The sequence below is a fragment of the Elephantulus edwardii genome, unplaced genomic scaffold (genome assembly GCF_000299155.1).
Source record: "Elephantulus edwardii isolate Elephantulus edwardi_28Jun2011 unplaced genomic scaffold, EleEdw1.0 scaffold00062, whole genome shotgun sequence".
NCBI lineage: Eukaryota > Metazoa > Chordata > Mammalia > Macroscelidea > Macroscelididae > Elephantulus > Elephantulus edwardii.
Window position 1 is genome coordinate 14,698,243 of NW_006399812.1, and position 14,482 is coordinate 14,712,724.

Below are 14,482 nucleotides of genomic sequence, written 5' to 3' on the forward strand. Positions count from 1 at the left end.
TTAAAAAGGACTTATCATAGTAGAAGCTACATAGGAAGAACTTAACTCATGAACCTACTCTGGGCCATTAAGACTATCCCAAAGTAGCTAAGTCCACTGACCCATGGAATATGTGGAGGAATAGAACGGATTATGAAATGAAGATGATGGCTGGAAATTTATGTTTGAGAGTCATTTGAAGCAAAGAGAGGGCGAAGGATGTGGGATGATATTTATAGGATGGCAAAAGAAGGATGCCATTGATAGAGGAAAAATAATAAAGGACTTGCTGCCTAGTCAGGAGACCCTTGAACTCGCCAGACATCAGGTCCATCCCCTCTAAGCCCCTGACCAATCTTGGGGCAGAGAGCCTCTGATATCCGCAGCTGAGCAATCTGAGGTGGTTTTTGTTGTTGTTATGTACCATCGAATCATTTGCGACTCATAGCGACCCTATGTACAAGAGCCCTAAACGCCGTTCTATCCTGTGCCAACCTCGCTATCTCAAACACATTCATTCCCACCACTCCACTCACAGAATCGATCCATCTCATCGAGGGTCTTCCTCTCCAGCACCGTCCCTCCACTCTCCCAAACATGATGTCCCTCTCCAAGGACCAGTCCCTCCTTGCAAGATGCCCAAAGTATGTCAGATGAAGCTTCAGAATCCTTGACTCCAGGGACCATTCTGGCTTCACCCTCTCCAGCACAAACCTGTTTGTTCTCCTAGCAGTCCATGGTATATTCAACACTCTTCTCCAGCACCACAACTCAAAGGCATCAATTCTCTTTCTATCATCCCTAGTCACTGTCCAACTCTCCAATGCATAGTACATAATTGCAAAGACTATAGCCTGGATCAGGCGCACCTTAGTCTCCACCCTGACATTGTTGCACTTCAGTACTCTTGAGAGGTCCCTCACAGCTGACTTTCCCAATGCAATTCGTCTCCTGATTTCCTGGCTGCTGTTACCAAGAGTGTTGACTGTGGAGCCAGGTAAACTAAAACTGTTAACTATCTCAATCTCTTCACTATCCATACTGATGCTGCCAATTGGCCCAGTGGTGAGAATCTTTGTTTTCTTGATAATGAGCTTCAATGCATATTGAAGATTGCAGTCCTTGACTTTCTGCAGCAAGCGCTTCAGGTCCTCCTCAGTTTCAGCAAGCAGGGTTGTGTCATCTGCATAACGCAGGTTGTTGACGATTCTTCCACCAATCCTGATTCCTGACATAATTTCAATTTCAGGTATCAGCAAGCTTTCATTTGTTATTTAAACATGTTTAAAACATTTTTTTTGCTGTTTAGCTACTACTCATGTGGAAGCCAAATTGTGTGCTGTGGAAAAAGATATTTTTGAAGTTTACCTTTATGTAACTATAAAAAATGAGAAGGTAAGTGAAAGACTTAAACTTTAAAAATACTTTATTCTTCATTTAAAATGTATGTGTATGTGTGTGTGTGTGTGTATATATATATTTTATAAAACTCTGGTAAGGATTTGTACTGCCAACCAAAAGTCACGCTATTTGAATTCACCAGCTGCTTCATGAAAAAAAGATGAACCGTCTCCAGCTGTGCACTTTACAGCCCCTGAAGACCTGTTGGAGGTTCAGTCAGGAGTCAGCTCTAGTCAGCAGTACAGAACAGCAGCATATAGATTGGTTTCGGGGGAGTTGCCTCTGATTCTTCTTTTTAATTGTTGTTAATATATATTGTTTATGTGAAAGTTTACAAATCATTGTGATTTTTCCAAAGTCCTGTTTTATAATATTAGTTGCCATTGATATCTGTAAGTTTGATTGTCTTTGTCTGTCAGTTTCTTGTATTGGGCGTGTGATTTGAATGTTGCTACTCTTAGAAGCTTAAATATGTATGTGCTTGCTTGTTTATTGTCTGTCAGATACTGTACTGAAGTGGAGCTCCCAATTAATACAGACAAGGAAGAAAGATTGACCATCCACTTCTGGAATATCCGGCTTTCTTAAACCCTATGGACAGTAGGCACAGTTATACAGCTAGATTGTTAGATACAGCACGGAAGGTGGAGCCCTCAAATGAGAAGATAGTGAGAAGTGAGGGAGAACAGTTGCAGATGCCAACTAATGATTGGAAAATGAAATATATGAAATATGAATGTAGGGAAATTGGACATTATGATAAGTGAAACACGTCAAGATTGACTTACTAGGTATTAGCAAGTAGGGTGAACCAGCAATGACCACCTTGAATCAGTCAGTCATATGATTTACTATTCCAGGAATGAAAAATTAAGAATGGTGTTGCATTCAAAGTTAAAAAATCATTTCAAAATCTATCCTGAAGTATAATGATGTGAGCAACAGGATACTTAACTCTCTATGCACACACAAGGAAGACCTATTAACACCACTGTTGCTCAGACATGGACAGCAACGGCAGAAGTCAGAGATGGGGGGATTGAGAATTTCTGTCATCTTTTGCAGTCCAAAATTAATGCAGTCAAGATATATAAACCATAAACGACTGCAATGCAAAAGTTGGAAACAATGAAGACATAATACTGATTGGAAAATAAAGACTTGGTGATAGAAATGAGACTGGAGGGGGAGCGAGCAGCGGCGCCGTCATGAGGCCCAGCGCAGCAGCGGTCCACACAGTACTTTAGGATTGTTATCAAAGACATGATTTCACCTCACTTCATCAACGCCCATAAACTTTTTCTTCTTTTTGGACTCCTATTTTACACCACAATGCAGCAAGCTTTAGAACTAGCTTTGAATCGTGCAGAGTATATTATTGAAAGTGCCTGACAGAAACCTCCTAAAAGGAAATACTTACCTGGTGGAAGGAAATCTATATTTCAGAAACTTTATGATTTATATACTGGAGAATGTGAGAAAGAGCCAGAGGTTACGAAATTAAGAAGAAATGTGAACTTGTTAGAAAAGCTTGTTATGCAAGAGATGTTGTCTTGTGGTCAACCTATACCCAGGAAATGCGGGATATTCTCTGATGCTCAGGGGGGAAAATGGATCAGATTCTGAGACCATTCGATTGCCATACGAAGAAGGGGAATTACTTGAATATTTGGATGCAGAAGAATTACCTCCTATTTTGGTTGATCTGGAAAAATCTCAGGTTAATATTTTCCATTGTGGATGTGTCATAGCAGAAATACATGACTACAGGCAGTCTGGTAACATGAAATCTCCTGGTTACCAAAGTAGACATATTCTTTTACGCCCAACAATGCAGACTTTAATCTGTGATGTACATTCAATAACAAGTGATAACCATAAATGGACCCAGGAAGACAAACTTTTACTTGAGAGCCAGCTGATCTTGGCGATGGCTGAACCACTGTGTCTTGACCCTTCTGTGTCCGTAGCCTGCACTACAAACAGACTGCTTTATGACAAGCAGAAGATGAACACATGGCCAATGAAACGGTGTTTCAAGAAGTATTCTAGATCCTCTCTGAATAGGCAGCAGGACCTGTCTCACTGTTCACTTCCTCCTCAGTTAAGATTACTTGATTTCTTACAAGAAAGAAAAGCAGGTCAGCATTATGACCTCAAAATCTCCAAAGCAGGAAATTGTGTAGATATGTGGAAATGGAACACCTGTAATTTGGCTGTACCCTCTGAAGTAGATGTAGAAAAATATGCTAAAGTGGAAAAATCTATCAAATCTGATGACTCACAACCAACAATATGGCCAGCCCATGATGTAAAAGATGAATATGTATTTGAATGTGAAGGTGGTAATCAGTATCAGAAAACAAAATTGACCATTATGCAGTCACTTGGTGATCCACTGTACTATGGTAAAATACAGCCATGTAAAGATGATGAAGAAGGCGATAGCCAGATGTCTTCATCCCACTCCTCTACAGATGATCATTCAAATTGGTTCATTATTGGATCAAAGACTGATGCTCAGAGAATAGTCAATCAGCACCAGGAATTGGTCCAGAATGAAGCCAAATGTCCAGTTAAAATGTCACACACGTCCAGTGGCTCAGCCACTCTGAGTCAGCATTCTCCAGGAAAAGAATCAGAATCTGAGACTGTGTCCATTCAGTCATCAGTGTTGGGGAAGGGAGTGAAGCATCGGCCTCCACCCATCAAACTTCCCTCAAGCTCAGGAACTAGTTCCTCAGGTAATTATTTCACCCCACAACAAGCAAGCAGCTTTCTCAAGTCTCCAACGCCTCCTCCTGCTTCTAAGCCCCCGAGTCTGTCTTGGAAGTCGTCTGTGGATCTCAGCCAAGTTAGCATGCTTTCTCCAGCTGCCTTGTCACCTGCTAGCTCATCACAAAGTTCTGGAACTCCTAAATCATCTACTCCTACACCAACCTCTTCATCGACCCCACACCCTCCTGATGCCAGAACTCAACTCCTATTACCCCTACTGCCACCCCTACTCCCCAAGATTCAGGCTTCACCCCTCAGCCCACTTTGTTAACTCAGTTTGCTCAGCAGCAAAGGTCTCTGAGCCAGGCAATGCCTGTAACGACCATTCCTCTTTCCACCATGGTAACATCTATAACTCCAGGAACCTCTGCTACCCAAGTCATGGCAAATTCCGCTGGCCTTAACTTCATCAATGTAGTGGGCTCTGTTTGTGGAGCCCAGGCTTTGATGAGTGGTTCAAACTCCATGCTGGGCTGTAACACTGGTGCCGTAACTCCTGCAGGAATAAATCTGAGTGGCCTTCTTCCCTCAGGAGGTCTGCTGCCCAGTGCACTGCCAGGTGCTCTGCCAACTTCGCAAGCAGGTGTTCCGTTTGGTTTAAAAAATACATCAAGTCTCAGGCCATTAAATCGACTCCAGCTCTCCAGCGGCTCATTCATCTTTAACCCTCTGCAGCAGCAGCAGCAGCTCTCTCTGTTCACTCCGCAGTCACCTCAGCAGCCCACCGCTTCCAGTCACGCGCAGCCGCAGCCGGGGGAGCAGGTTCCTGAACAAGGTTCAGCCGGTCAAGAACAGGCCTTATCTGCTCAGCAAGTTGCTGTTATCAACCTTAGTGGAGTAGGGGGCTTCATGCAGTCCCTGGCAACTGCAGTTGTGATTCTTGCAGCATCAAATGGCTATGGCAGCGGCGGCGGCACAAACAGCTCAGCTCCATCATCGTCGGCACTCAGGCAGCCAGTCAAAAAGTAAGATGAAGAGAGGCACGCCAACCACTCCAAAATTCTGACTCTGACATTATTTTTTTCTCTTTGAAAAGACTAGAGCATTGAATCAAAGATTCTGAGTTTTTACTTAATTTTTGTTTTTGGTTTTTTAATGTGTCAGTATTTTACATTGCTAGATGTACAGACTTTATACAGAAGCACAACCCCATGGTTTTTAAATAAAACAGAGAAATGATTTAACCAAACAACAACAACAACAAAAAAAGAAATGAGGCTGGAGAACAAATGATTAAATTTGGTATGTTCAGTGATTAATTCATTGCAAATAACTTTTAAGAAATGGTGATCATGCAACAATGAATGAATGGAAACCCAAAATCTCTGTAAATGTTTATGAAAATTAATAAAATATAATTAAAGAAAAAAAAAGAAAACTGATAAAAAGAAAAAAAAAAGAAATGGTGATCATACGCATGGACCTCACCTGATAGACTGCACAGAAATCAGATTACTTGCTGTCCTATTAAACTTTGCCACTGCTACTGGAGTGAGATGATATCTCATTGTGGTTTTGATTTGCATCTCTCTTATTGCTAGTGATTTTGGGCATTTCTTCATGTTTCTGTTGGCCATATGAATATCTTCCTCTGAAGATTCTTTCCATGTCTTTTGCCCATTTTGTAATTGTATTAACAGTATTTTACTTGTGTAGGCCCTGTGGGATCCTGTATACTTTTGATACAAGACCCTTGTCTGAAATGGTATTGCCAAATGTTTTTTTTCCCAGTCTATTTCTTCCACTCTATTGGAAAATGTTTTTGATGCACAAAGTGATTTAATTTTTAAAAGATTCCATCCATCAATTCTGTCCTCTCCAGATTGCACATTTCTGGCTGTATTTGACAGTCTCTTTATACCATAGACTAAGCCATCTAAGCTTGATTCAGTTTGTCTCTGAACTTTTTGGTTTGGGGCTTTACTCTCAGGTCTCTGATCCACCTTGAGCTGATTTTTGTGTATGGTATGAGATGTGGATCCTATTTCAGCTTTCTGCTGTTTTACCAGCACAATTTGTTAAAGAGTTTATAATTTCCCCATTTGATTTCCTTGTTAATTATCAGTTGACCGTAGATAGCTAGGTCTATTTCTGGGTTCTCAACAGGACAGCAAGTAATAAATGTTGGAGAGGATGTGAAGAGATAGCAGCACATTGTTGGTGGGATTGTAAAATGGTACAACTACTCTGGAAGGCAGTTTGACATTTCCTCAAAAAGCTGAACGTAGAAATTCCATATGATCCAGCTATTCCAGTGCTTGGAATATACCCTAAGAAAATGAGAACTGAGACACAAATGGAGACTTGTACACCAGTGTTCATAGCAGCGTTGTTCAGCATGGCAGGAACATGGAAACAGCTCAGATCTCCAACCACAATCGAATGGATTAAGAAATTACAGTACATTCACATGGTGGAATACTATGCAGCATGCAGGAGCAGTGATTTTGTAAATTACTGCCTACCTTGGAAGAGACTGAAGAGCGTTATGCTGAGTGAACGAATTCATTCCCATTAGGACAAATACTGTATAAGACCATTATTGGAGAGTGAATGTGAGGATCCAAGGTAGGAGAGGGTAGGAGCAGAGGGGTGAGGATGGGTGGGGGGCAGGGATGGTTAATCATAGGGTCACACAATTTGATGGGTGGAGGGAAGGCTGGGTGAAGCAAATGGAAAAAATCTGGTGTAAAAAACAATGTATACAAACTTTGTAAATAAAGTAATATAAAAAATTTTTTTAAAAAAGATATCAGATTAACTATGTCTATGGAAAGACTTGTTGGAGAAGCTCAGTATTGGCAGCCAAAACCACGTCAGGTGCTGAATAAGTAAATAAGTATGACGGAAGAAAAATTGATGCTTCTGAGTTGTGACATTGGAGAAGAGTACCAAGCATGGACTGTCCAAAACCAAACAGAGATGCAGCCCGAGAGCTTTTTAGAGGCACGGATGGCAAAACTTCGTCTCACATCCTTTGGGCATGTTGCTAGAAGAGGGTATTCTTTCGTCAGTGAAAAAGAGGAAAATTAGTACTAGAAAGATGGAAGGTCAGAGAAGAAGAAGACCCTCAACAAGATGGACTGATGTAGTGACTGCAGCACCGGACTGAAGTATGTCAGAGGTGATGAGGATGGCACAGGATAGGACAGGAGACAGATCAGTTACTCATACGGTCACTATGAGTTGTACTTAACTGGATCCCTCTTGTCCTTCCAAGATTGATTCTTTAGTTTTTTATAAAACTGGTTTTATAACATCATTGTTTTTAAAAAATTTAAAAAAATAACATCATTGTTTTTCTGACTGGCGAATTTTACTTCGTATAAGTCATCCATGTTGTGTAATATTTCATTGATTCTTGATATTTTTTTTAAATGTCCCATGGTGCTCTTTTAGGCGAATGTACAACAGTTTCTTTAGCCATTTGTTGATCTTGAATTGTTTCGGACTCCACTCAATTGGCATACATACTTAGTAGTAATATTTCTAGATCATTAAGGTATTTCTGTTCCAGCTTTCTAAGGAAGTACCACACTACTTTGTATAATTGTTGCACCAATTTCTATTCCTAAAGTGGTATGTGAGGGTTCTCGTCCCTCCACCCTTGCCAGAATTTGTTGTTTGTTGTTGTGTTGAACTTTATTTATTTATTGACAGGGTAAAAAGATACTTTGTTTTAACTTGCATCTCTCTCACAGCTAATAATAAGCATTTCTTCATGGGTTTATTTCCGTTTGAATGTCTTTGGTGAAGTGTCTTTCAAAACTTCTGCCCATCTTGTAATTGAGTTATTTGTCTTGTTGAGGTGTTGGGAGTATTCTGTAAATTATGATAAACTTGTTTGATTTGTCGTTGTTCAATATTTTTCTAGTTGTAGTTTCTCTTTTTATTTCTTTAAAGAAATGTTAGGATGCATGCAAGGATTTAATTTTTATGGGTCCAAACCCTTCAATTTATCCTCATTTTCAATTATATTTGATAGGCTGTTTATAGCACAACTCTCAAGTTTGCTCCAGTTTTTTATTTGATGGTCTTTATAGTTTAAAATTTTAAGCCTTGATCCTTCTTGAGTTAATTTTTGCTTATAGTATGAGATACAGATAAAATATTTAAAATACTGAAAGAATATTAATAGAAAAAAGAGCATGAAAGAGCATAGATATTTTCTTAGTCTTTCAAAGAAAGACTAAGCCACATACATTTTATTGTTTTTGTTTTGTGCCGTCAAGTTGACTATGACTCATAGTGACCCTATGAATAATGGCTCTAAACTGTGTCTTATCCTGAGCCAACCTCACCATGTCTGACAGTCACTGTGTCAGTCCATCTCATCTTGTATCATCCTCCCCTACACTGATGCTCTGTTCTTCTGAGTATGATGTTCTTTTCCAAGGACTGCTCCCTCCTGACAATATGCCCAGTATGTGAAGTGGAGCTTGAAAATCCTTGCCTCCGAAGAGAAATCTGGTTTCACCCTTTCCAAGAAAGACTTGTTTGTTCTCTTGGCAATCGGCAGTATACTATGTTCAGTACACTTCTCCAGCACAAGACAAAGGCTTTGGTTCTTCTTCTGTGATCTTGATTCTTTACCCAGCTCTCAGATACATGGCAAGCAATTGAATGGCCTGGAGTAGGTCACCTTAGTCTCTATACTGACATCGTTGCTCTTTAGTGGAGAGGTCCTTGAAAAAAAGCAGCAGACTTTTCTCAGAGCATCTTGTCTTTTGATTTCCTGACTGCTGGCGCCAAGAATGTTATTGTGGATCTAAACAGGGTGAAATTGTTAACAACCACAATCTTTTCTCCATATTGGTACTGCCAGTTGGCCTTGTGATGAGGATCTTTGTTTTCTTGATGTTGAGATGTAATCCATATTGAAGACTGCAGTTACTCACTTTCTGCAACAAACTCTTATGGCCTCCTCAGTTTTGGCAAGCAAGGTTGTGTCATCTTCATAACACATGTTTCTGATGTGTCTCCTCCCATTCTGATTCCATTCTTCTTCATAAAGTCCAGCCTCTTAAATGATCCGTTGTTCTGAATGTGGATTGAAAAGATAGGAGAAAGGATACATCCCTGACAACACTAATTTATTTTCTTTTTAACCATATAGTTTTAACCATACAATTTCCTTGCTCTGTTCCAAGAACAGCTTTTTAGTCCAGTTAACAGATTTTGCACGAACACAAATGAAGTATCCTGGAATTCCCGATCTTCTCAGTGTTAGCCACAATTTGTTTTGATCCAGTCAGATGCCTTTGGGTAGTTGATAAAATGCAAATAGACATTCTTTGGTACTCTCTGCTTCTGTACCATCTTGACATCAGCATTGTTATCCCTAATGGCACAGTGTCGTCTAAACCTGGCTTGTATTTCTGGTAGTTCCTCCTTTCTCATTTCCATGTCTGTCTTTCCTACCACTTCCTGCTTACTGAATTCTCTCCCTGAGCAAATGCTACCCTCTTGATTTAATATTATTCTAAGGACTAAGTATCTCACTGGTGTTACTTATCATGTGTTTTATTGTTATTAGGTGCCATTGAGTTGCATATGACTCCTAGCAACCCTATGAACAACAGATCTGAACTCTGTCCTGTCCTATCCTGTGTCATCCTCACACTCTGAGACACTCTTGAGCCAATTGCTGCAGTTCGCCTTATAGCCCTGTCTGTTGTTTGCCTGAAAGTTGACCACGGCATGTGTTTTGTTTCAGATTTGAAGGATGACCATGGCTTGTAGTCTGAGGGATCACCAGCTTCCATCAGCCCAATAAGCCTTACTGCTTACAGGGTTTTTTAGTTTAGTCTCGTATTTTTCACCAACTTGGTCTATTATGTTTTACTGTGACCATGTGGAGCACTGACCTGTAATTAAATTTCTAAAGATACAGTTAGAAATGTGTCAAGTTCATAACCCATAGACTGTAGAGATGTTACTCCATTTTTGTATCATCAGAGATTTTGAAGATGGCACAGGATAAGACAGAATTCAGGTATGTTCTTCATAGGCTCACTGAATCATACTCCGCTTAATGACACCTAACAGCAGCTACCACTTTCCCCAAATTTTGGTTGCTTTTCATCTGACTGTAGGGATTGGGTGGCCTCCTCATACACAGTGTCAGAAACCCGCAGAGTCACACAAGATAGGATCTGCGAGCTCTCTATAATCTCCTTGATCAGGTAACACCTTTCACCCAGAAGTGTGTCGGCTACCTTAACCTCATCTTTTGGGAAAGGATATCTTCAGTCTTCTACCTGCTTTGGGGTCTGGGGTTAAAATTGGGTGGCCTCATCACCCACAGTGTCTGGAACCCACGAAGTCGTACAAGATAGGATCTGAGAACTCTCTAGAATCTCCTTCATCAGGTAACATCTTTCTCCCAATGCAATCCATCTCCTGATTTCCTGACAGCTGAAAGCAGGAGTGACATCCACTTCCTAAATAGCATGCCTCCAGAAACTCTATGAACTTTAGTAAATGTCAGTAGTTGTAGAGGGGCTTCAGACCTTTTGTACATAGGGTCACTAGAGTCATGCTTGACTTGAAGGCAATCAACAACAACATAGGCCTAAGCACACCAGCGATAATGAGGATGGCATGGAATTGGGCAGGGTTTCATTCTGTTGCACATAGAATTACTGTACGTTGGGACTTACTTGACAACACCTAACAGAAACACTGTCCACCTTGGTAAAAGAAGTAAAATATTGGCTCTAGAACCTGTCTTGTAAAACATCTTTTAAACAGATTTTCTGCAGATCTACTGATGACTTTTCTTTTGCTTTCCAAGAATAAGCCTCTTTCTTTCTGTGCCTGGTTGTATATTAATGGAAACATCATCTTAATTCAAGATGATAAATGTAAGGAGGGCAGGACAGAACTTGAAATGGATGTATGAGATCACATTACTAGGAAATGAAGTTAAAAGTCAGCAGCTCTTTTCCAGCTCCAGGACAGCACATGTTCCTACACATGTACTCTTTTAATCTGATTTCTTTTAATCAGCTAACTTAAAGAGATAGCTGTTGGGTTGCACATATCTATGAATCATTCTTTTTATGTACTTTCCCGTTGAATAAATAAACTACATTTTGCGTATCTATTTGCATTTGAATTATCATTTTTGGGATTATTGCAAGTAAAGCTGCTATGAAAATTTGTGTACAAGCATATGAAGTCTTCATGTAAGCATATATGAATTTTTCTCTTGGATAAATATGTAGGAGTGAAGCTGTTAAGAAACTGCCAATTTTCAAAGCTGTTGGTCATTTTTAAGTCCAACAGTGTAAGCGAATATGAATTTTTCACTAGAAGTAACACTTGTCATTCTTTTTCCATTTTAATCATTATGATAAGTGTGCAGTGTATTTCATTGTGGTTTAAGTTTTTATTTCCTTAAAATGATTTCGAATATATTTTCATTTGCTTGTTTGCAATCTGTATATCTGTCTGCTTTGATAGATATTATGCCTATTTTTAAAATTGTGTAATTTTTTAAATAGTAGTTTTATGAATTCTTCATGTTTTCTAGAAGAATTTCATTATTAGATATATTTCCCTCCGTTTGTTTATTGCCTTTTCATTTGCTTAAAAGTATCTTTTGAAATGCAAGAAATTTTTATTTTTTACAAAATCTGATTTATTCTTATTATGGTTTATGTTTTATCTTTGTCTTGCCACCAGATGTTTGTCTGACAAGATCTTTTAAGATGTTTCTTCAAGGACAGATTTTTATTATTCCCACCAGGAGGACTGGTCAGAGTGGTTTGATATATCACTGCCAGATAAGAAGTCCAAAGACTTGTTTCTGTCAGATTATGTCCTAGCAAATGATTTTTCCGAAGATAAAAATTTGGACTTTAGTTTGGAATAATTTTTGAAGACCTATTTGATTGTATTTATTATATTCATGAAATGTTTGAAATTTTACAGGTTTGTGTTAATGATGATCTAGTTGCAAAGAATTTCGCACGTTATGTGTCACCCGTGGAGAATAAAATCCTTAATTCTTTAGAGAAACCAAAATTGAATATGAGGAATGTAAAGTCAGCATCCTTCTGCAGTAAACTCAATCCTGCACTTACTCTTTGGCCAATGTTCTTGCAAGGAAAAGATACTCAGGGGATAAAAAGTGAGTATAGTCTCACAGCACATATCTCCTGTCAAGTGTCTGTCTTACAGGTATCTTACTGCACTGTAAATTGTTGTGAAGAGTTCTTCCCACATAGACACAGAAACTCTCGCTCTGCATTTGATACTTCATCCTACTATGAGTTGGGATTGACTTGATGGCAATGGATTTTTGATACTTTGATACGTTTTAAGGCCCTAGAACTTGAAATTCCATTGAGATCAAGAAAAACTTTTACATTTCTTTTTACACAAAGTTATATGTTTATGTTTAAAGATATTACTAAAACATGATATTATATATTTAAAGTACAAAGACATTTATTGTAGATAGCTTTAACATAAAAATTGGAAGAGTCACAAGCAAAGCATGTGAAGAACAGTTCTAAATGTTTTTGTCTTCAGTTTTTGGTGTGATGGTTTGTTGTTTTGTTGTGTGTGGGTTTTTTTTCAGTCCCTCACCTTGTTTCCCTCCCTGTAGTTTTCTTCACTCTTGTTCAGATTCCTGAACATTGGCTAATAAATGGTTGGTTTTTCTTAGAACCAAGGAATCAAGGACAATTTAAAGAGTATCCACCATACAACCATCAAATGTGGAACATCAGTACATTACAACCCTCTCACACACTCTTCCAATTTTACCAGTTGTCTCAGTAATTCTTTTATAGCAAAGTGATTCTTAAAAGGATTGTCAACAGTATGTGTAGCATCTAGGTGTTCTATATCTTTAGTCTTATTCATAGTTACTCCAGAGTAATTTGTCTCCTTGACTTTGATGCCCTTGGTACTTTTTCAGATCATAGAATAGTGATTTACATTTGTGGACTGTCCTTCAGTTTGAGCTTGGTGTTTTTCTCATAATGAAGTCCATGCTATGCATCTTTGGCAGGAATATCACAGAAGAGTTCTCATTTCATCCTTTCAGATGGCACATAATTTTGGTTTGTCCCATTGAAAATAACCATTAGTCATGTGATTATTTGATTAAGGTAGTGCCTGCCAGATGTCTCCGCTGAACGTTAATCTTTTTGTCCGTTGTAGTGAATATTTTGTAGAGTTACCATGAAACTGTGTGAATAACTCATTCCTTTTTATTTGTTCCTTCATTTTGCATTAGTATGGATTTCTGTATGCAACCCTCAAATCAGCCATTTCTTCAGTGAGCCTCCATTTAGTGAACAATGCTGTGTCTTTCTTAATTTTTTTATTATTATTTGAGTGAATGTTTACAGAGAATATTGCCTTTTCACTCAACAATTGATAGAGTTTTATGTTTGGTGGAATTGCTAACACTCCCTACAGTGTAGCAGCACTTTCCCTTTTCTTTTTTCCTTTCTCCTTCTATGTGTCTCTTCCTCCTTTCTGAGCTTTATTCCTGGACTCTGCTGCTCTTGTGACCTGGTGTGGTTGATGATTTTAGGAGTGACTACACCCTGGTGGTGATCACATTACAGGCCTCTCGATTGCTAGGCCGAAAGTTGAGCCCCAGAGGATGAATTCAGTTCCAGGTTTGAAGGGTGGTGGTGGTGGTGGTGGTTGTTGTTAAGTCGTAGATGACTCATAGCGACCCTGTGAATGGAAGACCGGAACACTTTTATAACTTTCATTGTTTCTCCAAGTTCATAGAGTATCTGGAGGCAAGCCATTTCTGAAATGGTTGCCACTAGTGAAAGGCTGTCTTGATGTTCTACTAGTCCATCAGACTAATAAGCCTGCTCATTTTTATAACTTTGAGTTTGGTCTATATTTCTCTTCACCTTTGTCTAGCACCGCCTCTTGTGGTTGCGTTCCAAGCAGTCAGCGCTGGTGGGGGAGTACCATTCTAGAGCTTCTGGTCTCAGGGTCATAGGGAGTGAGGTTCATGTGGCCTCTTAGTACTTTGGACTGTTTCTTTTTCTTTTTTGAGGGGTTTCTTTTCACCTTTTTTCCTGGACAGGAAGAGACCAGTAACTGCACCTTAAATGATCACTTGGAAGCTTTTAAGACTCCAGTGACTGGAGAGTGGCATTTTCCCCCTTGACGTTACTTCATATAATGCTTTATATAGCTTCAGCCTCCTTGTTTCCCCCATCCTCCCTACACCCTCAGTTTGTTCACCTTTTTCTAGCTCCTCATCTTTGTTCATCCTCCAAAATTGGTTCTTTCTCTTTGTTTTATAGAATTGGTTGTGGTTTTTTTTCTCTTGTTG

General features: G+C 39.3%; 1 protein-coding gene and 1 pseudogene across 1 annotated transcript in view; both read left to right on the forward strand.

Annotated features, from left to right (window-relative positions):
• Positions 1-14,482, forward strand: part of TDRD12 (tudor domain containing 12) — a 91,296-nt gene that overhangs the window by 12,066 nt on the left and 64,748 nt on the right. The window contains exons 5-6 of the mRNA XM_006887870.1: positions 1,289-1,374; positions 12,097-12,295. Of these exons, the coding sequence (XP_006887932.1) occupies positions 1,289-1,374; positions 12,097-12,295 (285 nt within the window). The remainder of the gene's footprint in view (positions 1-1,288; positions 1,375-12,096; positions 12,296-14,482) is intronic.
• Positions 2,713-5,127, forward strand: LOC102847589 (annotated as a pseudogene).